The 23,195-nt window shown below is 59.2% G+C and overlaps 1 protein-coding gene across 1 annotated transcript; it reads left to right on the forward strand.

Annotated features, from left to right (window-relative positions):
- The first annotated feature begins 1,157 nt into the window (after window positions 1-1,157).
- CNN1 (calponin 1) lies at window positions 1,158-19,113 on the forward strand. Its single transcript, XM_032790173.2, has 7 exons — window positions 1,158-1,299; window positions 14,374-14,495; window positions 15,039-15,105; window positions 15,731-15,868; window positions 16,475-16,585; window positions 17,222-17,368; window positions 17,594-19,113. Exons 1-7 carry the CDS (start codon window positions 1,237-1,239, stop codon window positions 17,837-17,839), a joined length of 894 nt encoding a protein of 297 aa, XP_032646064.1. The 5' UTR covers window positions 1,158-1,236; the 3' UTR covers window positions 17,840-19,113.
- The last annotated feature ends 4,082 nt before the right edge of the window (window positions 19,114-23,195 follow it).

Consider the following 23,195-nt stretch of genomic DNA (forward strand, 5'->3'; position numbering starts at 1 on the left):
TAGGGCAATTATTCCCAGCACGGATGGGGAAACTGAGGCACAGAGCGGCTGAGTGACTTGCCCAAGATCCTACAGGAAGTCTGTGTCTGAGCAGGAAATTGAATCCATCTGTCCTTCATCCCCATCTACCTGTTCATCTGCTAACTACAGCCGCTGAGGTGCCAGCCAGGCATTAATAGTTAATAAATACTAACAATTAGCAACCAACTTCATCCCACCGGGGGCTGCCTGGATTTCCGATGCCCGTCTCTGCACAGAGAGGTATCTGCACATGTGGCCTCTGGGAGGATCTGGAGTTTGATCTATTCCACAGCTGTTTAAAAGGAGCGGATGGGGGGGGGGTTAAATCATACTCTGATCGTTTATAAAAATTCCTGATAGGGGAAAAAATCTTAAATCCAGAGGAACATCTGCCAAGGCAAAGTGCGAATCCAAAACCAAGAGCCGATGAGAAGGCCAGAGGAACTGGCCAGGGCCGCCTGGGGGGGGCAAGTGGGGCAATTTGCCCTAGGCCCCGGCCCCAGCAGGGGCCCCCACGAGAATATAGTATTCTATAGTATTGCAACTTTTTTTTATGGAAGGGGCCCCCGAAATTGCTTTGCCCCAGGCCCCCTGAATCCTCTGGGTGGCTCTGCAACTGGCAGGGAAGGACCATGCCCCCACCAGCTCCATTTTGAAAATGTTGGGGGTACGGGAAAGCTTTCCCCCTACCCTTTGCTTTTGGGGTTGCAAACTGGGAAAGGGGGGGGCAGTGTGCAGTGAAAGAGAAAGGCCCAGGGGTTGGGCCCAAGAAGATGCTGCTCCAGAGATTGATACCACCTAAGGAGGCAAGGAAGGCCGAGGTGGCGGGGAGGGAAGCGTATGGAAGCGGCAGAGAGATGGAGCGAGCGTAACACGGGTGGGGAGAGCAGCAGACGCTGCAGCCCCCTGGCAATCCGTCCGTCTGTGATAAATCGCCGCGTTCTCTGAATATTTGCTGCGTCCGCCCCAGTTGCCCCCAAGGTGGAAAAAATGACTCCATCCCTTCTTAATACCAAGAGGCTGACATCAGGGTCCCCAGCGGGCAGCGATTGGCCCGGCTGGCCGGCCAATGGGAAGGGCTCCCCCCTCGGACATGCGGAGGGGGAAGAGTCGGAGAGCAAAGACTTTTAAAAAGTTGTAGGGAAAGAAGCAGAGGCGCAGAGGGCACTGAGCAGGGCTCCCAGCTCCAGCGAGGCCGGAGGCGACGCAGGCAGGATGTCCACCGCACACTTCAACCGGGGACCGGCCTACGGGCTGTCGGCAGAGGTCAAGAACAAGGTAAGGGGGGGATTGCCCCCCAGAACGCCAGGGTGGCACAGGATCGGGACCAGTGGCAGCTCGGGATGTGGGGCCACGCTTTGTGGGTCAATACTGCCTTGGAGGATGGGCCCGGCGGCTCCCAAGGACAAGCCATCCTCAGGCTTCAGGGCAGACACTGGCCACTGGCTGGGGGTCAGGAAGGAGCTGGGTCTCCTTGGGAGAGGGTCACACAGCAAGGGATTTGGGGATGGTGGAACACCTTGGGAAGGACCAGTGGCGGGTGGGCCCGTTAGTATGACCCCGGGTGGCAGGGATGGGCAGGCACCGTGCTGGATGGGCCCATGGGCCTGACCTCATGACTCGTAGAACCCCAACCAGCTTCTCTCTGCCCCGATAGCTTAGAGCAGGGAGCAAACGAACCAAGACCCAGTGGGCTGCTGGGGGAACAGGACTGAAGGAGCACCCCTCACCAAGCCCCCCCCTCAGCGGGGCAAAACAGGGGCTTAGCCCAGGGACCAGGGCCTGAAGGGTTGGCAGGGAAGGGGGGAGGTGTTGGGTGTGCCCCCCATGGGCTGGGAGAGGACGTCCTATCATAAGAGAGTCTCTAAAACAGCAGGGTGGAGGGGAGGCAGGGAAATGGCCCAGAAGGAGCCAGGAGGGTGTGTTTGTACAGCCCCTTGCACAGTGGGCTCCTGGGTGCTACCGTAATACACCTAATAAACATGCATGATGACAGAGTAGCAGGACAGGTGTGGAAGCCCAGCAAAGGACTGAATTGGGGAGGGGTGTGTGTCTGGCAGAGATCAGGGCTCCAGTGCTACTGCCAGGGCTAGCCAGACCTGGAGACGATCCTCCCCCTCTCCCCCCCTCGCCCCCCTCTGACAGGCGCCCAAAGCAGACTTGGGGGGAACCTGCCTCATTCCAAGCTGGATTTCCCCCCACCCTCGCGAAGCTGCTCAGGCTTCCACACCCCCTTTGGAGTCCAATGTCCGGGGGGGGGGCACCAGAGCCCCATGTGCTCCCAACATGCCCCTGCCAAAGCACTGGGCATTTACCATGGGGGAGGGGACAGCCAGGGATTCCCCCCACCCCCAACTATCCATCCCCAGGCTCAGTGCCCACCGAGGGTGCAGATCAGCCCCTTCCCTCCAACTTTCCCTGTGGGGTGTGGGGGCATTAGCCCAGGCTGAACAGCACAGGGCTGAGATCTGAGACCCCCCACCCCCACTGACCAGCCAAGCCTGCTGGCCGGCACACAGCAGTGGCCTGGGTCCTATTCTTGGCTCTGCCACTGGCCTGCTGGGTGACCTTGGGCAAGTCATTTTGCCCTCCTGTGCCTCAGTTTCCCCACCTGTACAATGGGGACAATGTTCTTGCGTTCCTTGGCAAACACAGTGGAAAGTGCTAGGTGAGAGCCAGGGAAGGTGATTAAAGCATCCTACCCCCGCACCCCGGACTATGGCGTCTAGAGAGGGGAGTCGTCTCTGCCCCCATCCCTTGGGATACAGATGGTATCTAAATCCCTCCAGCCCCACGGCCCCTCTGGCTTGAGCTATGGCCACCCCCTCCTCCAGCCCCCCCCAAGAGCCGAGGAATGGCAGCCCCCAGCTCCCTAGATCCCTTCCCCCACTCTCCTACCCACTCCCCCCTCCGGCTCCAGCACGTGCTGGATGTTGTCACCTTCCTCCCCGAGAAAGTGTGACTGCATCTCCCCTCCCCCCGCTTGAGACGTGGCCCCACCTGCCCTCCCCAGTTGTAAAGCTCACCATGATTTGCCCTCTGACCTCACGGCCTCCTCCCTGTGCTTTCCCCACTGCTGGCGCGGGAGCCTTCTCCTTTGCAGCTCCAGCTGGCAGGAAAAAATCTCCCTGGGCCCCTCGCCGGCTCCCCGGCCCTTTTCAGGTCTCAGCTGGGAATATCCCCCCCCGCAGCCCCTCGCTCAGGAACATGTACCCCACCCCCGCCGCCCCAATCAGGACTCAGCCAGGAGGTAGCTGGTAAGAGACACGACACTGATACAGCAAAGTGCTGCTACGGCTCAGGGAGTGGGATCTAGCAGTTAGAGTTGGGGGCTGGCAGTCAGGACTCCTGGGTTCTAGTCCCAGGTCTCATATTGACTCCCCTCTACGGCCTTTGCCTCTCTGTGCCTCAGTTTCCTTATCTGTAAAATGTGGGTAATGGCTTTGACGCTGAAGTGCTGGGCGTGATCCTAATCCCCAGATCAGGGCATGAAAGCACTGAGGGGCAGGGGCAGAGGGCTGCCCAGATACCAGGATGAGGGGCGCAGTACGCAAGGCCTAACTAGCTTAGACCATGTCTTGCTTCCTACTGGAGCCAAGAGGAAGTGGGGGGGGGGGTGCCTCTCTCTTTGCTTCGATGTCCCTGGGGAGCCACTGTCACTGCTTCCCAGTATTATACACCCCCAGAGAACTCTTCACCCCGAAGGAGCCCAGCGCACTTTGGGGTCCTCCCCCACACAGCCCCGCTAAACTGCAGCCACCTCTGGGGTGGGGAGCAGCCAAGAACCATGGGGAGGGAAATCAGGCCCCAGATCCCCACGGCAAATACTGGCAGAGGTAACACCAGGGGACTCTTCCATTGGGCACAGCCACTGAGTGAAAGGACACGACACCCCCCCCCCGCATCTCTGAACAGCAGGGGAGGTCGGCCTCGGCACCCCCGAAATTAACACTGATCTCCCGCACCGGGGGGGGCCTCCCCTGAGAAGGGGGCAAGATTGTGTACCAATGCTGGGGGGCCCGGGCTCCCTGCTCTCAGGCCAGGCCCTGCTCCCAAGGGGCTCCCCCGACCCAGCATTCAGGGTTTCGGGGGTCACCTCCTGCTTTCCTGCCACTTGGCGCCTCCACCCGCGAGACAAAGCAGGGCTCCCCCCCACCCCAGCCCCAGCGCTCTGCATCCCTCGTGCCCCCAGACGCATCCCCCGGGAGGAAAACCAGCTCCAGTGCCGGGATCCTCTGGGTGCTCACGGCTGGGGCCCAGCGAGGATTAAAGACACACGCCTCCTCCCACCCCACCGCTAACCGCTACTGCTGATCTGTGACCCCCACATAGCTGGGGAGGGGACTCACCCTGCTTTGAATTCTTCAGCTACCTTTCTGGCCAGCCTGCTCGGTGCCCAGCGGCCCGGCGGTGGGCTGGCCATATATGGTTGGCTTTGGGGATTCTGCAGAGCCGGACCCGGGAGCGGGCGGCTCTATATAAGGCATGGTTTGCTTTATAAAGCCGCCGGGGCCCAGGCCCCCGGCTGTCAGTGCTGAGAGATCCCAGGTGGGGGAGCCACCCCCAGGCCGTAGAGATGGAGACACCCCCCCTCCCCCCCAGCTGCTTGCTCGTGCCAGCTGTCAGAGCCAGACGCTGGGACGAGGGGGGGATCGGTCCTGGGCAGCCAAGGCCCCTCCCAGGACATTGGCCTGGGATCCCCCATTATCCCCCCCGCCCCCCAGATTGCATCTGCCCTGCAATGGAGACAGAATCAACCAGCTGGTCTGGGGGAGCAGGGGGGGCGCTCCAGGCCAGGCCCTGCCAGCACCAGTGGCAGACCCAGAGCGACCCCAGCCCTTGTCCCTCTCAGGGGCTCCCCTGGGTGGGGGCACCTCAAGACACCCGGGGGGAGGGAGCGGGGCTGATGCCCCAGGCCCTTCTCTGGCTGCTCCCTCTGCTCCCCACCCTCCGGACAGACCATGGAACCTGCTTGTTGGTGCTCCCCAGGGAGGAGGGCAGTGGGGGTGTCAGCTGGCTCAGCAGAGTGACCGGGGGCCACAGGGCTGGAACTGAGCTCTGGCAGGGACTCAGTTTCCCTCCCACAGTGTGGGGGAGAGGGGACCCTGGTTTGGAACAGTACCAATTCCCAGGAAGGTGAAGGGGGCCTGCTCCTTCCATCCAAGAATCCCCAGCTCAGGGAGGGAAGCGGGGTCTAGGAGTTAGAGCAGGGGGGCTGGGAGCCAGGACTCCTGGGTTCTATCCCCAGCTCAGGGAGGGAAAGGGGGTCTATGAGTTAGAGCAGGGGGGCTGGGAGCCAGGACTCCTGGATTCTATCCCCAGCTCAGGGAGGGAAGCGGGGTCTAGGAGTTAGAGCAGAGGGGCTGGGAGCCATATCCCCAGCTCAGGGAGGGGAGGCTGCAGCTGGGATCATTTGAGTTACACCAGGTGCCAGCTACCTGCCCTGCGGAGGCCTGGCATGATCCACTGGGGTGGGCATGCAGGGACTTCCTACAGCAGCTGGCATCCCTGCCGGGCTGGCAAGGGGCAGTAGCTGTTCCCAGCAATGGGACGCCTGCTCGGGGGAAAGGAGCTTTGCTGGATCTCAGCCCGGCTGCCAGTGGGAGAGCGGGGTCTGTCCCAGAAACCACTGCTGGAGCTGGCACTAACTGGGCTCCTTCCTGCCATCCCAGCGAAGAGATCGAGGCCTGAACTCCCGCCTAGGAGCCAGCAGGGTCCAGACGTGTGGGGCTGGGAAAGCCAAATTAGCCCCATTTGATACAGAGGGAAACTGAGGCATGGGGCGCCAAAGTAATTTCTTCCCCAAGCTACAGAGAGTCTGTGCTGGACGTAAAACCCAGAATCCTAACACACACACCCCTCACTAGTTCCCTGGATCTGGGAATGGAACCCAGGAGTCCTGGCTACCCCCCTCCACTCTAACCACTAGACCCTGCTTCCCTCCCAGGGCTTGGGCAAGAACCCAGGAGTCCTGGCTCCCTCCCACAGCTGGGGAGGGAACCTAGCTGACTCCCAGCCCGCCCCCCATTCTAAACACTAGCCCCAGTGACAATCCCACCTCCCTGAAGTGTCACCCAAGCCCCCAACTGCTGCAGCAACCAATGGGGGACACATGCAAGGGGAGCAAGAGAGCATGAAGACTGGCTCCCCCCCACCCCCCAAATTTATTAACTGTGCCCCGGAGGTTTGTACTGAAGGGCTCCCGGCCCACTTGTGGGCAGGGGCTTTGTGCTGATTGGCTTGTTAGGGTAGGGTTGCTGGATGGTTTGTTATGGTAGGGGGTTGCTGGCCAGGTCGGGGGTGCAGGATGGTTTATGTTAGGGTTGGCGGCCAGGTCGGGGGGTGCAGGCTGGTTTGGTATGGTAGGGTTGCTGGCCAGGCCGGGGGGTCCAGGTCGGTTTGTTATGGTAGGGTTGCTGGCCAGGTCAGGGGTGCAGGTCGGTTTGTTATGGTAGGGTTGCTGGCCAGGTCGGGGGGTGCAGGTCGGTTTGTTATGGTAGGGTTGCTGGCCAGGTTGGGGGGTGCAGGTTGGTTTATGTTAGGGTTGCCAGCCAGGTCATGGGGTGCAAGTTGGTTTGTTATGGTAGGGTTGCTGGCCAGGTCAGGGGGTGCAGGTCAGTTTGTTATGGTAGCATTGCTGGCCAGGTCGGGGGGTGCAGGTCGGTTTGTTATGGTAGGGTTGCTGGCCAGGTCGGGGGGTGCAGGTCGGTTTGTTATGGTAGGATTGCTGGCCAGGTCGGTGGGGCAGGTCGGTTTGTTATGGTAGGGTTGCTGGCCAGGTCGGGGGGGCAGGTCGGTTTGTTATGGTAGGGTTGCTGGCCAGGTCGGGGGGGCAGGTCGGTTTGTTATGGTAGGGTTGCCGGCCAGGTCGGGGGGGCAGGTCGGTTTGTTATGGTAGGGTTGCTGGCCAGGTCAGGGGGTGCAGGTCAGTTTGTTATGGTAGCATTGCTGGCCAGGTCGGGGGGGCAGGTTGGTTTGTTATGGTAGGGTTGCTGGCCAGGTCGGGGGGGGCAGGTCGGTTTGTTATGGTAGGGTTGCTGGATGGTTTGTTATGGTAGGGTTGCTGGCTAGGTCAGGGGGTGCAGGTCAATTTATCATCTTAGGGTTGCTGGATGGTTTGTTATGGTAGGGTTGCTGGATGGTTTGTTATGTTAAGGTTGCCAGCCAGGTCGGGGGGTGCAGGTCAGTTTGTTATGGTAGCGTTGCTGGCCAGGTTGGGGGGTGCAGGTTGGTTTATGTTAGGGTTGCCAGCCAGGTCGGAAGGTGCAGATTGGTTTGTTATGGTAGGGTAGCAGGCCAGGTCGGGGGGTGCAGGTCAGTTTGTTATGGTAGGGTAGCAGGCCAGGTCAGGGGGTGCAGGTCAGTTTGTTATGGTAGGGTTGCTGGATGGTTTGTTATGGTAGGGTTACTGGCCAGGTCGGGGGTGCAGGTCAGTTTGTTATGGTAGGGTTGCTGGCCAGGTTGGGGGGTGCAGGTTGGTTTATGTTAGGGTTGCCAGCCAGATCAGGGGGTGCAAGCTGGTTTGTTATGGGAGGGTTGCTGGCCAGGTCGGGGGGGCAGGTTGGTTTGTTATGGTAGGGTTGCTGGCCAGGTCGGATGGGCAGGTCGGTTTGTTATGGTAGGGTTGCTGGCCAGGTCGGGGGTGCAGGTCGGTTTGTTATGGTAGGGTTGCTGGCCAGGTCGGGGGGGCAGGTCGGTTTGTTATGGTAGGGTTGCTGGCCAGGTCGGGGGTGCAGGTTGGTTTGTTATGGTAGGGTTGCTGGATGGTTTGTTATGGTAGGGTTGCCAGCCCAGTCGGGGAGTGCAGGTCAGTTTGTTATGGTAGGGGTTTGCTGGCCAGGTCGGGAGGTGCAGATTGGTTTGTTACGGTAGGGTAGCAGGCCAGGTCGGGGGGTGCAGGTCGGTTTGTTATGGTAGCATTGCTGGCCAGGTTGGGGGCTGCAGGTTCATTTATGTTAGGGTTGCCAGCCAGATCAGGGGGTGCAAGTTGGTTTGTTATGGTAGGGTTGCTGGCCAGGTTGGGGGGGCAGGTTGGTTTGTTATGGTAGGGTTACTGGCCAGCTTGGACAGGGGATTTCAAGGAAGTTTGCTAGGGTGAGGTTGCAGGACATTGTGTGGGAGGCACGGGGGCAGCATGGCGGGTGCGGTGGGATCACTCCAGCAGTGCTGGTGTCGGCTCCACGCTCTGGGGCTGCAGTGCTTAGGGCCAGCACAGGGGCACCCCAGCCTGCAGAGGGGAAGAGGAGAGTTTAACCTCAAGGCCCTTTCAGAGTCTGACCTCAGAGCCCAACGGAGGCAAAATTTAACACCTACTGTCCCTAGGAACTGGGCTGAGACCCACCAAACGCATTTCACAGGGTCCCCTGATCAGCTTTGGACTGCAAACGACACGGTCACTCGCCCCCGCCCCCCGCTGGATCAGAACCAGCTCAGTAACAAAGCTGCACGGTCCAGTCCCTGCCCCCCTGAGCCAGCCAATGGCCTGCCCGGGGGCCGGATGGGAGCTGGCACCCCCTAGAGCTCAAAGGCCCCGCGCTCCATTCCTGAGCCAGCCACGCCCCTGGAACCGGCCTTCTGATAACCTAGGTCCCATCTGATCTTGCACTTCACACACCCAGAGAGATGAAACGAGCAAATTCCTCGTTAATGGAGCTCAGGATCACCTCGGCACTGCCCCAGCTTCCCAGCTAGTGCCATGGGCCACCGCCAGGTTCTGCCTTCTCTCCCACTGAAATATTCCCACCTCGGCCAGGGATAAATCCATGAGGATCTGAGCCAGGCTTGGCCCCATTCTTCTCCCAAGTTTGGTGAATTCTTCCTGCAGGGGCTGTTGCCTGTTTGGGTTGGCAGACGGCCCTGGCACGGGCAGGCTGGAGCGAGGAGACGGGCCGGGCCCCAGGAATGTGAGCGCTCACTCGCCTCTCCGGCTGCAGCAGCACACGGCCAATGGGGGGGGCGGGGGGGGAGGAATACGGTCACAGCACCTCTGGGATACAACCCAGCACCCTGGACGGGCCAGCCTGGGCTCTGGCAGGTGCCGACTCCTGGGCCGTGGTCTTTCTCAGCTGACCCTGCACAGGCTGGCTCGTCCGTTAGACGCAAGGGACTGGTTGACCTCAGGGCTGGAACCTTCTTCTGCTGGGCTCAAACTGCGGTGGGCCGGGCCTGGGAGCTGCCAGTGCCCCAGCTGGACACCCACTGGCTCCGTACCATACAGAGTAGGGTTATCCCAGCATTCCCGCCTCCCTTTGTGCCTCAGTTTCCCCATTCATGCAATGGGCAGTGTGCTTCTCTGCTGGCCAGGGTCAGGTCGGTGTGACCAGGACCCAGATCCCGCGCAGGGAATAGCGGGGAGGTTGGAAGCTGTCTGCTAGGAGGGAGCTTGCGGGACACAGAAGGACCTAGGAAATCAAAACGGACAGGCTGCCTGGCTGGGACCTTTGGGGCCAGTGCCCCACCTTATGGCTGCCAAACATCAACGGAATAAGGGCGGTCCTACCGTAACACATGGGCCTGCCAGGGCATCTTCGCCTCTCAGAGCACATTAGAGACACATGCCCCCTCCTGCCTCCGGGACAGGCGATGCTCCACTGGGCCGACTTTAAACAGGGAGGATCCAACCTGGAAAAGGGGGTCTCTGGAGGGGGGGCTAAAGGTGGATGGAGGGATCAGGCTTTTTAACTAGAGCAGAGGAGGTATATTTCAACCAAATACAAGGAACAACTTCTTGGGCGCATCCCTGCCCCGTCAGCTCCCGCAGGTGGACTCCAGCCACGGGGCCGACTGAGGCTGCGCCCAATCCGCTGTGCAGGCAGGAGATGGGGGAAATCACATCCCAGTCTTCAGGGCTAAGGTGCAGGGGTCAGGAGGGGATTTCTGCCACCGTAGGCAGCGCTGCCTAAGGGGCAAGGCACAGGCTGAGGTTTGCGTCCAACCCCCAAGGTGCACGGGCAGTGGGAGCAGATGGAGCAGCAGCAGCAGCCCTGGTGCGCCATGGGTCACGGGTGGCACAGAAAATCTGAGTGACGGCTGGGAAGCAAAACACATGAGATGTGAAATGATTCAACAGGGGTCATGACTCCTAATTCCCTCCCCTCCCGAGCCAACAGAACCACAGGACCCCACTCCCCTCCTGGAGATGGGGATAGAACCCAGGAGTCCTGGCTCCCAGCTCCTCTTGCTCTAACCACTGGACCCCACTCCTCTCCCAGAGATGGGGATAGAACCCAGGAGTCCTGGGGTCCCAGCTCCTCTAGCTCTAACCACTAGACCCCACTCCCCTCCTGACTCCAGGCCCACCCCCTGCTCTACCAGACCCCAGCCTCGCCCAGACCTGGGGTTGGAACCCAGGAGTCCTGACTGGGTCAGGTTCTGACTTATGGGGCCTCCAAATGGACCTCTGCTAACATCCCTTCTCAAAGGCTGCTGGAAAAGCAGCTCCAGGCCCTCCAGCCACTGGCCTCCCAATCAGCTCTAGGGCTCTGGTTCCGATCCCAGCCTGGTGCAGCCAGGCCTGATCGCCATTTGATGACATGAGTTGCCCAGCAACCCCCCAAAGAGACGGTTGCCACCGGCACTAATTTCACCACACATGAGGTGGGCACTGGCTCCGGACCGGACTCAGCCAGGGACTGGGGAGCCCTCATGAAAGCTTCCTAATGGCGGGCGGGCAGGGTAGGAGTTCTGCGCACCCTCTGAGCGGCCCCCACAGACCCCAGCCAGGCAGCTCCCGAAAGCCATGAAACCAGCAGCCTGACCTCCTTGTACTCAGGCTGCCAGAAGTGCCGGACCTGGCACCTTGAACTCCGGTGCCCTGCACAAAATGCCAGCAGTGAGCAGCGCTGTCTGCCTCTTGTTATTTTCTGGCTATGGGGCCAAACCGATTCCTGGTGGCACTCCAGAGTCAATGGACTAACACGAGGAAGGAGGAGTTTTTTTCCAATCGGCAGCGAAACAGCTGTCGCTTTCCACCCCAGAGGTGGCCGCATTTCAGCAGTCAGGGAAGCGCAGTTCTGGAGCACCCTGAGTCCAGACCTCACTGAGAAGTTTCATTGTTATGAGCCAATACTGAAGCGGGAGGGGAGGCGGGGGCCACCGCTTGCTAGTCGGGAACTCTGCTTCCCTTTGCGAGCTGCAGCCCATCCCCAATGAATTAATCCCTCTAGCTCCTTTCCTGGCAGTCAGTGTGGGATTTGCCCCGGGAGTTTGGCAGAGATGGATCATAAACATGTCAGAGCTGCCTCTTGTCATTCAAGCCTGGGCTTCCCAGGAGAACAGGAGCTAAGCATTTTTGAGGCCATAATGGAGCACTGATGGCTGCTCTGGGGGTTCAGACGGCCCTTAGAAGGAGCACAGGGACCTGGTGCAGAAGCACATTTCCAGATAAAGAGGTTTGGCTCTGGAGATCTTTTTCCCCTGGCAAGGCCGGGGCCAGTGCAGCAGCTGCGGCAGATTGGCTCTGTTTTACCAGAGAGGAGGGCACGGGGGTTACCTAGACCCTGGCCACTCAGCCTGGGGCGCTTTCTGCCCCCTCCAGATGCAGCGATGCGCCAGGCACGTGTAGAACAGAGCCCAGCTGGTGCTAGTCTTTGTATGGCAATCGCCCCTGCGATCAGGTCACCATGCGCCAGGCGCTGCACAGACCCAGAGAGCGAGAGTCCCTGCCCCAAAGAGCTTAAGATCGTCCTCTGTATTTCACAGCTGGAGAATTGAGCCCAGAGGGACGCAGTGACTTGCCCCAGGTTGCACAGGGAGGCTGTGGCCAGTTCAGTAACCACAAAACCAACCTGCCTCGGGGCAGACCTGCCTCCCCTGTTTGGGTGGGGGATCCAGCTCCACTGCAGGAGAAAATCCATCCATGGGAAAATTCATTTGTTCTGCTGGTGCTTCCCGTCTTTTGGGGGTGCATATTCCAGGAGATAGGCTCCCAAACTGGGGGCTGCTCAACAGCAAATTGGTCAGTTAGCTGGGGCCGACTGCTCATTTCCAGATGCTGTTAAAAGCAGCTAAAAATCATGAACTGTCCCAGGAACAACGTGGGTCAGCAGACTGGACCGGACCAGGGCCCTAGGAGCCTGTCTCCGTGGCCAGCACCAAGGAAGATGCAAGACTTGCACGTAGACAGATACAGTAACTCCTCACTTAATGTCCTCGCTTAACGTTGATTCGATCTTACGTCCATGCTCAATTACAGAACATGCTCCATTTAAAGTTGTGCAATGCTCCACTATAACATCACAGCTGGAAGCCCCCTTATCAGCTCCCCTATGTCCCCCTCCCCCAGTGGCTCCCACCTGCCAGCAGACCCCACGGATCAGCGCCTTCCCCCTTCACCCCCCACAGCAATCAGCTGGCTTGCAGCGTTCAGGAGGGAGGGGAAGCGAGGACGTGCACCTTCCCTCTTTCTCCCCTGCCTCCTGCCCGTGGCAATCAGCTGGCTTGGGGCGTTCAGGAGGCAGGGGAAGGAGGGGGAAGAGCGAGGATATGGCATGCGGAGTAAAGGAGGGGGGGAGAAGAGGCAGGTTGAGGATGGGGGCTTGGGGGAAGGCGGGAGTGGGTGGGCTGAGGGTTTAGCCCCCCGCCTCTGGTGCTTGCAGAGTAGGGGAAGATGCCGCTGCTGCGCAATATGCTTCTCCGAGCCTACAGCACCTTCAGCCTTCTCGCCTGCAGGGCCAGTGGGCTGTGCCGGGGGGGGGGGGGGCATAAGGCAGAGGCACCTCCCAACTATAGTAGTGTGTATGGCAAAAACCCATTTCCCTGGAACCTAACCCCCCGCCTTTACATTCATTCTTATGGGGAAATGGGATTCGCTTAACATCATTTCACTTAAAGTCGCATTTTTCAGGAACATAACTACAGCGTTAAGTGAGGAGTTCCTGTATGGGGTAATCGGCCCCCAAGAGTGAGAGATTGGCTGAAGCCTGAGGTTTTATATCCCATCCAAAGCTACTCCCTATTCGAACTGTGGCGAGTTCGGTTATCCCCAGAAATGTCCAGTCCCTCTTTGAATCTTGTGAAGTTCGTTCCCTCCTGCAGCATGGAGTTCCGCAGTCCAGTGGGACACGTGGAGTGCAAAAGAATTTCGTGTGTTTCTAACTGGCTTCCTCCACATGCCTGTCCCCTTGTTCTCGTGCTGCAACACAGAGAGACCAGAAACGCCCGCTCCCCCGTCTCTAGCCCCGGCATTATCTTGCGTACTTTGATCGTGTCGTCTCTTATTCGCCTCCTCGCTAAGGGGAACCATTCCAATCTCTGCAGTCTCTCTTCAAGTGGGAGACTTTTTTTTCTCCAGGCCCCTGATCATCGTCATCACCCATCTGATTCCCCAACGTGCTGGCGGTTCTTTCCCGGGAATCAGTTGCTGGGGTTGCCATGGAGATATCAGCCCCGAGCCGATGGGAGGTGGGGGACCACACACTGGTGAAAGGTCCACAAACTGATCCCGATTACCCAGTGTGCAGATCTGAGATGGTCCCATGCTAGCAAACGAACAGCAATAGTGGTTTTAAACAAACACTGGAAGAGGTTTGTGGCATCCCAAGGGCACAGAGACAGGACAGTCCAGTGGTTACAGCTCTAGCCTGCAGCCAGTTCTGCTAGATGCCCTGTGAGAACAACAAGCAAGTCATGTAGCTGCTCGGTGCCTCAGTTTCCCCAGATGCACAACAGGAATAACAGTGCTGCCCTGCCTCCTGGGAGGTTTGGGGGGATACATATATTAAAGCCTGCGAGGCGCCCAGACGCCCCGGTGATGGGGGCTGGCTACGCAGGTTCAGAATTCCCTAGCAGTCCCCACACAGGGAAGACCAGGGCAGAACCCAATCCAACAGCTGGAAGCTGAACGGGCAGATTTTGCCCAACCTTGGCAATTAACCATCAGTGCAGCTACGTGGAGGGACAGGGCTGGACTCTCCAGCACTCAGAGCCAGGTGTTTCTCAGAGACACTCAAGCTCTTCCCCACGGGATGCAAGGATCACAGGGGAAGTTCTCTGGCCCACACCCCCCAGAAGGGCCAGCGGGGCCCCTCTGGCCTTGAAGTCTACCCCAATACCTAGGAGTATTTGTACCCAAACCAGGTTCTGGCTGTTCTCAGGCTCCGCCCTGGGCAGGCGATGGGGATATTGGCCCGTGCTGTGCAGAGGGCTGAGATCAGCAATGGGGGACGCTTGCAAATGGGCCCAGCAGAATGCCAGGGCGGGGCATGATGCCAGCGGGGCATTGCCTCAAACAAGGCAAGGGGGGCACTGGCGTGACCCGTGACGTTGCTCGCCCGGTTCCGCCGCTCGCCCCCCACCCAGCGGCCTGGCACATGACAGCTCAGCCATGCCCACTGCCCTCTGGCTCCGTTACAGCTCGCCCAGAAGTACGACCCCCAGCGGGAGCAGGATCTGCGGCTGTGGATCGAGGACATGACGGGGGAGCGCCTGGGAGACAACTTCATGGAGGGGCTGAAGGACGGCGTTATCCTGTGCAAGTGAGGAGGGGGGGGGGGCCCTGCCCTGCTGGGGGGAGGGGCAGCTCCCCAGCAATGGGGGTTGGGATCCCCTGGCGTCATTCTGCAAGACTTGGGGTGGGAGTGTGGCCCAATTCCAGTTATACCCCAACATCTCCCCTCCCAGCCGGGTCCCCCTCAGTGCAGGCTGGCCAAGGCCTCGGACAAGAGGGCCCAGGGAACCCATCTGCACAGGCAGGGCTCCCCCGTTGGGAGTCACTGCCGGCTGCAGCACTGGGGAGGCTGTGCTACGGGAGGGTCTGAAGCACGATCCCTGCAGATCCCATAGTATTTCCTGCCTGACGTGGGGCATTAGCCCAACGCCCGCTGCCACATTCAACCCGGGGCCCTTCCATTCTCCGGCCCACCCCCCCCCACCTCGTTTCAGCGGGATGTGGGTGTCCCCCCTGCTGCTCGTGGATTGGCACGCGGGCCCCGCTTACCAGCTCCTGCGTCCCACCCCAGAGCCAGCTGCCTCTCATCGCCCCACCACACAAAACCCGTTCTCGGGCCTTCTCCTTGCAGACTCATCAACAAACTGCAGCCGGGCTCCGTGAAGAAGGTGAACGAGTCCACTCAGAACTGGCACCAGGTGAAGGCTGCTTCTGGGCTCTCGCTGCCCTGGCCGTGGGGCCTGGCTTAGGACCCCGCCAGGGTCACACTAGACAGTATCCTTGAAGCTAGTCCAGCTGTCAGGAGACTTGTCCCTGGCTGTGTTGGGGGCCCAGGCTCCCTAAGGGTGCTGGGAGACACCCCAGGAAACAGGGGGGGTTGCCCGACAGGGAAATCTTTGTGGGGAGAGAATGGAACTGCAGCCTTCCTCGGCTGGAGTAACGGGTGGGCAGGGCAAGACCCAGCTCTCACCCCGTCCACAATGGAGCCCTCGCCAGCACAGGGAGGCGTTAAGCAAAAGCACCTGTGATGGGAGGAGAAAGCCCAGAGCATCACGGCAGACGACAAGGGAGCAGGGGCCCCTCTCTGTACTCTGGGAAGACAATACTTGGGGTCCTGCATGGAGAGCTGGGCATCTCCGTGGGACAGCAGAGGCTCAGCTGGGACGCTCCGTTGGGTTGGAGCCTTTCAGTCCTGCTGTAACACCGTAGGAATCCCGAGAACGGGTGGGTGGGGAGGGGGGTGTCATCTGCTGCTGGGCTCGGGCGGGGTGGAGCAGCTGGGACACGCTGGCCGCTCTGTAACCACCTGCCGTCCCGCCGCAGCTCGAGAACATCAGTAACTTCATCAAGGCCATCACCAAGTACGGCGTGAAGCCACACGACATTTTCGAAGCCAACGACCTCTTTGAGAGCACGAACTACACGCAGGTGCAGTCCACCCTGATTGCCCTGGCGAGCCAGGTAAGTCCGGCAACAGCAGCGCGGCTCATCCAGGCCCCTAGCATGGCCCCACGCAGCAGGGGGTTCCTGGCACGGCGAAGGCACCGGAAGAGACCTTTGGGGGGAGGCGGCGCCCCTTGGCCGAGATGCAGGGTGCGGGTGCTGCAGGCAACGGGCGTCCTTCCAGCCCCCTGCGTCGGGGCAGGGCAGACATGGCTGCGGCTCAGAACCAGCCTCAGCCACTCCACGCCAGACCCACTCAGGAATCGACCCTGGTTTGCTGATCGCACTCAGCATGAGGGGCCAAAGCCGGCCAGGACTAGCTGGGCTGGAGTGATGGGTGGGACTGATGCAGCCGTGCCCCCCGCCCCCCGAACGCACAGATTCATGCTTGAAGTCATCTCCCCCCCACCCCCCTGGGGAGGGGCTCCTCCTCTTATCCACCCACCATGGCTCACAGCACCAGCTTTGGCTTTGCTGGGAACACGGGAGCTGGAGACGGGGCCTGGCCCCCCCACTCCAGGCTGGGCCGTGGGTATCTGCAGCAGGGGGGGTACGGGGGCAGGGAGATTTACCCCTCCAGCCATCCCCACGTGAGCCCTGTTTGCTCCCACCTCCCCCCCACAGGCCAAGACAAAAGGCAACAAAGTGAACATGGGTGTGAAATACGCCGAGAAGCATCAGCGCCGCTTCCAGCCGGAGAAGCTGAAGGAAGGACGGAACATTATCGGGCTGCAGGTCTGTGACCCCCCTGCCCCACGGCCCCTTGGATGCCCCGGGAGCTCAGAGACAGGAGGCCAGAGATCAGGTCCCAGCACCAGCCCCCGCGGGGCCCAGAGGAAACACAGACCAGCTTTTAACAGCCCCGAGGAAGTCCAGCTGATGCAGCTGAGGTTTCTCTGTGGCTCAGCCCCTGGTGCCACTCTGCCCCCTCGAGCGGCTGCAGAGCCCAGCCAGGCAGGGAAGCAGGAAAGCCAGCGGCTCCTTTTCTGCCCCCCTTGCCCGGGGCTTCTCTAACGTGCGACAGCCCCGTTTTGTGCAACACCCGAGATTTCCCCAGGAACCGTCGGAGCTGAAAGCAGAAACGTGGTGAGCTCGAGGCAGAGCTTCACTACAGCTGGGCAGGAGATACCTGGGGCAATGGCCGTTCCCAAACCTCAGCCAAGGGTGGGAGCTGGCAATCCCTTCTCCCACCTCCCAGGGGTGGCTGGGGCCTCCCACTCCACCCGGGCGACAGCTCTCTGGGCATCATGGTGCCAACCTCTGTGGCAAAGCCTCATGCCCAGAGCAGAGGCCGGCTGAGGGCAGAGATCGGGTCTCGCACGCAGCCAGCGTGAATCCACGCACTCGGTTTCACTCCGCTTCTCCTTCCAGATGGGCACCAACAAGTTCGCCAGCCAGCAGGGCATGACGGCGTATGGCACCCGCCGGCACCTCTATGACCCCAAGCTGGGCACAGACCAGCCCCTGGATCAGGCCACCATCAGTCTGCAGATGGGCACGAACAAGGGAGCCAGCCAGGTAGGAGACGCAAGCCAAGGAGCAGGCGTGGGAGTGGGAAAGGGGTGTGGGGCTCCCCCGCCCACCCCGACCCCAGCCTGCTGCCATTCGGTGGCGGGCGGGGGGGGGGGACGACTAGCGTCTAGAGAGGAAAGCCTCCAGGTCCCACTCCTGGGTATTCTTGAGCCTTCGCATCTGCCCAGCGTCTCCCGTCCTGTCCAACTAACCCCCCTCCTCTCCCCGCAGGCGGGCATGACGGCCCCAGGGACCAAGCGGCAGATCTTCGAGCCCACGCTGGGCATGGAGCACTGCGACAGCCTCAACGTCTCCCTGCAGATGGGCAGCAACAAGGGCGCCTCGCAGCAGGGCATGACTGTGTACGGGCTGCCACGCCAGGTCTACGACCCCAAGTACTGCCTCCAGCCCAACTACGCCACGGTCGGCGAGGACGAGTACAACCATACCCAACACAATTTCTACAACTCCGAATGAAGGGGCCGGGCCGGGGCGAGGCCGAGGCCTGGACTGATCAGAGACACACGCAGCCAGGGCGCTAGAAGAAACTTTTTAAAAAAAAAAAAAGCAAGTGATTACTTTAAAAAGAGGAATAAGAGGAAATCCCGACTGCTCCCCCTCAACACTAACCTGCTTACGGAGGGTCCCCCAATCCAGCTCCCCCACCCCTAGAAACAAAATCCAGCCCCATCAGATTCCTCCCCCCTTTATTTAAGTTGCTTTCAGATGTATAATCCAGCACTTGACAATGCACAGACCTAGAACAAGCCTCAGTTCAATCAGGGGTAGCTGGGTGGGGGGGAAGAATAGCTGTAGACGTGAAAAGTCAGAAACATTAGTGTGTTTTCGCCATTAGCACCAGCATCTCAGCTCTCAGACACTCACCCGCATCTCCCCACCCTCACCCAAGTGCTCTAGAAATGCCGCCCCCCCCCATCCCCTTTGCTAAAGCAAGGGGAACGAACAAGTTGGTGAAATGAATCGGCCTGCGATTGCATTCACTGCTTGATGGCTAAGTGCATCTAGGTAGAGTACTTCCTGCTCGACTGTCCAGGAACAGTCCCCCCCCTGATCCCAGGTGTGTAACACCCCTAGCAGTAGCGGCCTGAGCAGGGCAGACACGGGGGAGGGATGGGACTAGCAGTACAGGAGGAGACAGAGCAAGTTTGAGTTTAAACACACGCACTCCCCGGTCCCTGTCAAAGGTTCTCCTAACATTTCTGGGCTTTGAAAAGGGACAGATGCCTCGTCTGTAAATAAGCCTCCATGTGTGTATATAAGAGACTCACTCTATATACACCCCGACACACACTTTCCATCTACCACCAGGCCAGCACCCCCGACTAACAAGTTTTTGTGTCGGCAGGTTTTCCAGTTGCAAGTCTAAGTGAGAAACCCTCTCCCCGCACACGAACACTGCTGAGCTCCTGGAAGGGGAACCTGCTCAGCCGCCTCTGCTATTGTCATGTTAGGAGTAGTTTGATGAGAATCTAACATATGGGGAAAATACGAGTGTGAACTACTGAGATAAGCCACTACATTTCCTACAGGACGGGCTGCCTTTAAAAGCCTAGGAAGATTTCCCTTACTCTGCATGCTGGCAAACTAAACACTTTAAAAAACCAACTCCAGATCAAGCGATTTATAAACTGATATTACGGCAGTTTGTAATTTTCTGCTGATGAGCACTTTTTAATCTCTCACTGTGGCACAATAAAACAAGGAAAAAAAACCCTATATTTTCTAAACCTATTTCTAATCTTCTTTAAGAGCTTCCTGGACATTTGTCTTCGCAGGTGAATCCTGCGTGTAAAAGGGAAAGTCAAACTGAGATCTAGTCAGTTGCACAAAGCCAGTCACATCCAAGCCCTTTGCTCTGCTGTGGTTCGTGGTGCAACCACTTTTTCCACGTGCCCCTCTTGTGTGAAGGGACCTGTCTGGCCCAGTTTAGGTGCTCTAATAATGATATGCTAACAGTAATCATCAGCACAAATATCCCCCATTTTACAGATGGAGGAACTGAGGCCTGTTAAACTACCCGACTTGCCCAAAGCCCCAACGGAAGGTTGTGGTGGGGCAGGACCCCACATCTCTCGTCAGCACCCCAACCCCGGGGCCATCCTTCTTCTATACAGAAAGTGCTGTCAGAAGCACAGGCAAACCAAAGAACCACCACCTTTGTCTCCCCTCCCCGACACTGATTTCTAGCACTCTTGGCTTTACAAGCGCCCAGATGGGGTCCAATGACTGCAGACAGAGTCAGCCCCACGGCGTCCCTTTAACAGAAGAGGCTGCATAGCTAATACCAACAGCTAGGCGGGTTTCCCTCCTTCCAGGCTGCCTGGGTTGACACAGGCTAGTTGGCAATGTCTGATCAGGCTAAAGAGGATCAGTGAGTGTTTAACTGCTTTCAAGCCTTCTGTAAATGCTCATTTTCCAGCAGGCATCAATGGTAAGGATGAGTTCAGGCGCTCAAGCCCTGTTATGGCTTTCTGCCCAGATGGATTAATTTACCCCCGCGCAGCAGGGAAGGGTCACTGTCCCCTGGAACAGGGGAGACGCTGAAGTACTGAGATGAAGTGACTTGCCCAAGTTCCTGCTGGTAACTGAACCCTGGCCAGCCGGCCGGCCACAACCCCCCTCCCCGCTCGGTCTGTAGGCCCCATTAGCAGCCGGTGCACAGGGCCCTAGCCAGTAATTTAGCACTTACACAGAAAGGCTTGGACACCCACCCACAAACACTGCCAGATGTGGGGAGAGACGGGCCCAGACTCAGATCCTTCAACACAAACTTGCCACTGCAGCTTCGGGGACGCAGCCGGCGGCTCTACTTGCTGTAAGATCGGCCACCAGGGGGTGATGTGCACACACGCAGGCCAACAGAACCACTTCCACTGGCACATCAGCCACCCTGGACCAGCTCCGTCCTCTCACGCGGTCACAGGTGGACGGATGCTCCTTAGACAGCCCACATCCCCCCTTAAAAGCCACGTTACCCCTCAGAAGTCTAGACAAGAGCTTTGCAGGGCTAGAGCCACGTCCAAGACGTCGGCACTGCAGGGACAGTCTCTCCATAACTCTTCTGGTTACATGTCTCCGCACCAGGTCCAGGAGAGTTTGCGATTATGTTCTTGACATGACACGTAGCAGCCATGCTCCAATACGTCTGTTAGTCTATAAGGTGCCACAGGACTTTTTGCTGCCGTGGCAGCCATAGAAAAATACAAGCAAGAAACCCAGTCGACACCGCGTGGCCCTGTTTCAGGGGGTTCCTGTTAAGGTCTTCAAAGCAAAGGTGAAACGGCACACGTGCCTTGGAGGAGTGGGGTAGCCAAGCACGACGGAGGTAACGTTGCAGCAGGGCTGGGAGTGGGGGAAGAGAGACCCAGCTTACTTCCCATCTTCATCCGCGAAAGAAGAACGGAGTGTGGGAAGGAACAGGTTGCACGCCAGGACTTGAGAAGCCCACACAAAGAACTGATGCTACAGGCCTGTTCTCTGCTTAAAACCAACACCGTAAAGCTATATCCATAGGATGGAAAAACCAAAAACCCTTCCGCTGCCAGAGCTATGCCAACAAAACCTCCAGCGTAGCTGCAGCTCTGCTGACAGAAGCCAGCTTCTGTCGACGGTGTTTGGGGAGGTGGTGTCCCTCCCCCCGCAGGACTTCTGCCGGCGTAGGCTGCGTCTATGCTCTGGGGCCATGCAGGCGTAGGCTAGGTCCTGCTTTGGGGCAGGGGCCTGGAGGAGATACCTATCGAGGTCCCTCCAGTCCGCCATGGCTAGGATGCGATCTACAGAGCCAGGGAAGGAAACATTAAGGAGAGAGGGAGGTTTAAGCACTAAGTAGCCTCCTCCGTCCCCTGAGCACATCGCATACTCTACGCTGTTCCTACCTGGCTGCAGCCGTTGGAGGCAACGCCGGCTCAGGGCGGGCCCCTGCTGAAAGTCACCAGGAGAGTCTGAGTGAGAGGCCTTTTGCCCCTGCAGATGATGGGCTCATGCAAGGCCACAAGTGAAGAAAGTCTGTTGGGTCTCTGGCTCCTCTGCCCTTCAAAGCGCCATCGCGCTCAAGCCGACTTGCACGGTGCGCACACGTGAGCCCCAAACCCGGAAACAGGGAGTGAGGCACGTAGGCAGGCCTGGGGCACTGGAGATGGGATGACAGTAGCACGGGAATAGTAGGGGAGCAACGGGCCAGAGTGGACGCACGAGCAAAGCTATGCATGCAGGACGTCTAGGGCAAGGATGGCAGAGGCTGTGGGTGAGGACTGAGGGGACAGGGCTGGGCTAGCAGTGGGCTGTGGGACAGGAGTGAGGGGCATGGGCAGAGCTGGGATAGCTAGGGGGGCGTGGGGCAGGAGTGAGGGGCACAGGGCTGGGATAGCAGGGGCTGTGGGGCAGGAGGGGCACTGGCAGAGCTGTGGGGACGGGGCTGGGATAGCAGGGGGCTGTGGGGCAGGAGTGAGGAGCACAGGCAGAGCTGTGGGGACAAGGCTGGGATAGCAGGGGGCCGTCGGGTAGGAGTGAGGGGCATAGGCAGAGCTGGGATAGCGAAGGGGGCGTGGGGCAGGAGTGAGGGGCACGGGCAGAGCAGGGGGGCAGGGCTGGGATAGCAGGGGCTGTGGCACAGGAGGGGCACGGGCAGAGCTGTGGGGATGGGGCTGGGATAGCAGGGGGCCATCGGGCAGGAGTGAGGAGCACGGGCAGAGCTGGGGGGCAGGGCTGGGATAACAGGGGACTGGGGCAGGACTGAGGGGCACGGGCAGAGATTCGTAAGCAAAACAAGCTCAGCCAGGCCCCACAGCCAGTGTTCTCAGCCCCTGCCCTGCGAGAGCCACATTCCTCCCGGCTTCTAAAGGCCACAACTTTACTCCATGTGCTTTAAACAGTGAAGCACAAAGGGCCCAGGGAGCTCTCCCCCCCCACCCCTACCCCAGTCAGGGAGAAGCTGCTTTTACGAGCTGTTTACCCAGCCAAGTCTGCAGAACAAATAGCGCCTGCTCAGCTGATTTGCTTCCACCACAACTACTCCCGTTCTCCCTACGCTGCAGCCTTTTGGCCTTCGCTGGAACGCAGCCTCGGGTACGGGTTCGGCTCATTTCACTGACTAAAGAAACCTGCATTGGTCAGTCCAAGCCCCCAGAACACTCCTCACCTCTGGGACACTGTGTCAGCTACAGACTGCGGCCCGGGCGACGCAACGAAACCCACGTAGGGTCGGGGCAGCAAGAGTCCGAGCCCACAGCTGCTGACCCGGGCAGCTCATGCTACAGGGCTAATGTCAGCCGTGTAAACGGTACGACTCAGGCTGGAGCCCGTGCTCTGAATCCTGGCAAGGGGGACAGGTCTCGGAGCCCAGGCAGCCACGGCTGCACTACTATTTTTAGCCCCACAGCGCAATCTGCCCAAGGCAGTTGCCCAGTCTCTGAGACTCAGAGCTGTGGGTTCGTTTGGGTTTTTTTTGTTGATGTACCATAAACCTTCAGTTGCCTAAGAGCTACAGGGGATGGGTAAGGGGCAGTAAATCAACAGATGTGGAATCCTAGCAGCTGCATTTGGCTCCTCAGCCTTGCAAGGCAGAAACCCCAAATACTCGCAGCAGTTAAGATATTAACCCCCATTTTACAAAAGGGAAAACTGAGGCACAGAGTGGGGAGGGAATTTGCACAGAGATGGGAAAAGAACGCAGTATGTCATACTGCTGCTGCCTGCCTGTCTCATACAGGCATGTGGCTTGCGCAAACTTCCACCTGCCTCGGGGAAATGAATCCAGTCACTTGGCCCAGAATCCATGTGACACCAACGACACTAAAGGACACACGAAGACCCC

The sequence above is a fragment of the Chelonoidis abingdonii genome, chromosome 26 (assembly GCF_003597395.2).
Source record: "Chelonoidis abingdonii isolate Lonesome George chromosome 26, CheloAbing_2.0, whole genome shotgun sequence".
NCBI lineage: Eukaryota > Metazoa > Chordata > Testudines > Testudinidae > Chelonoidis > Chelonoidis abingdonii.

Coding starts and splice junctions, on each gene's coding strand:
- CNN1 (XM_032790173.2), top strand. CDS start 1,237: ATGTCCACCGCACACTTCAACCGGGGACCGGCCTACGGGCTGTCGGCA. Junction 14,496..15,038: donor GACGGCGTTATCCTGTGCAA/GTGAGGAGGGGG, acceptor TTCTCCTTGCAG/ACTCATCAACAAACTGCAGC. Junction 16,586..17,221: donor GGAACATTATCGGGCTGCAG/GTCTGTGACCCC, acceptor TTCTCCTTCCAG/ATGGGCACCAACAAGTTCGC.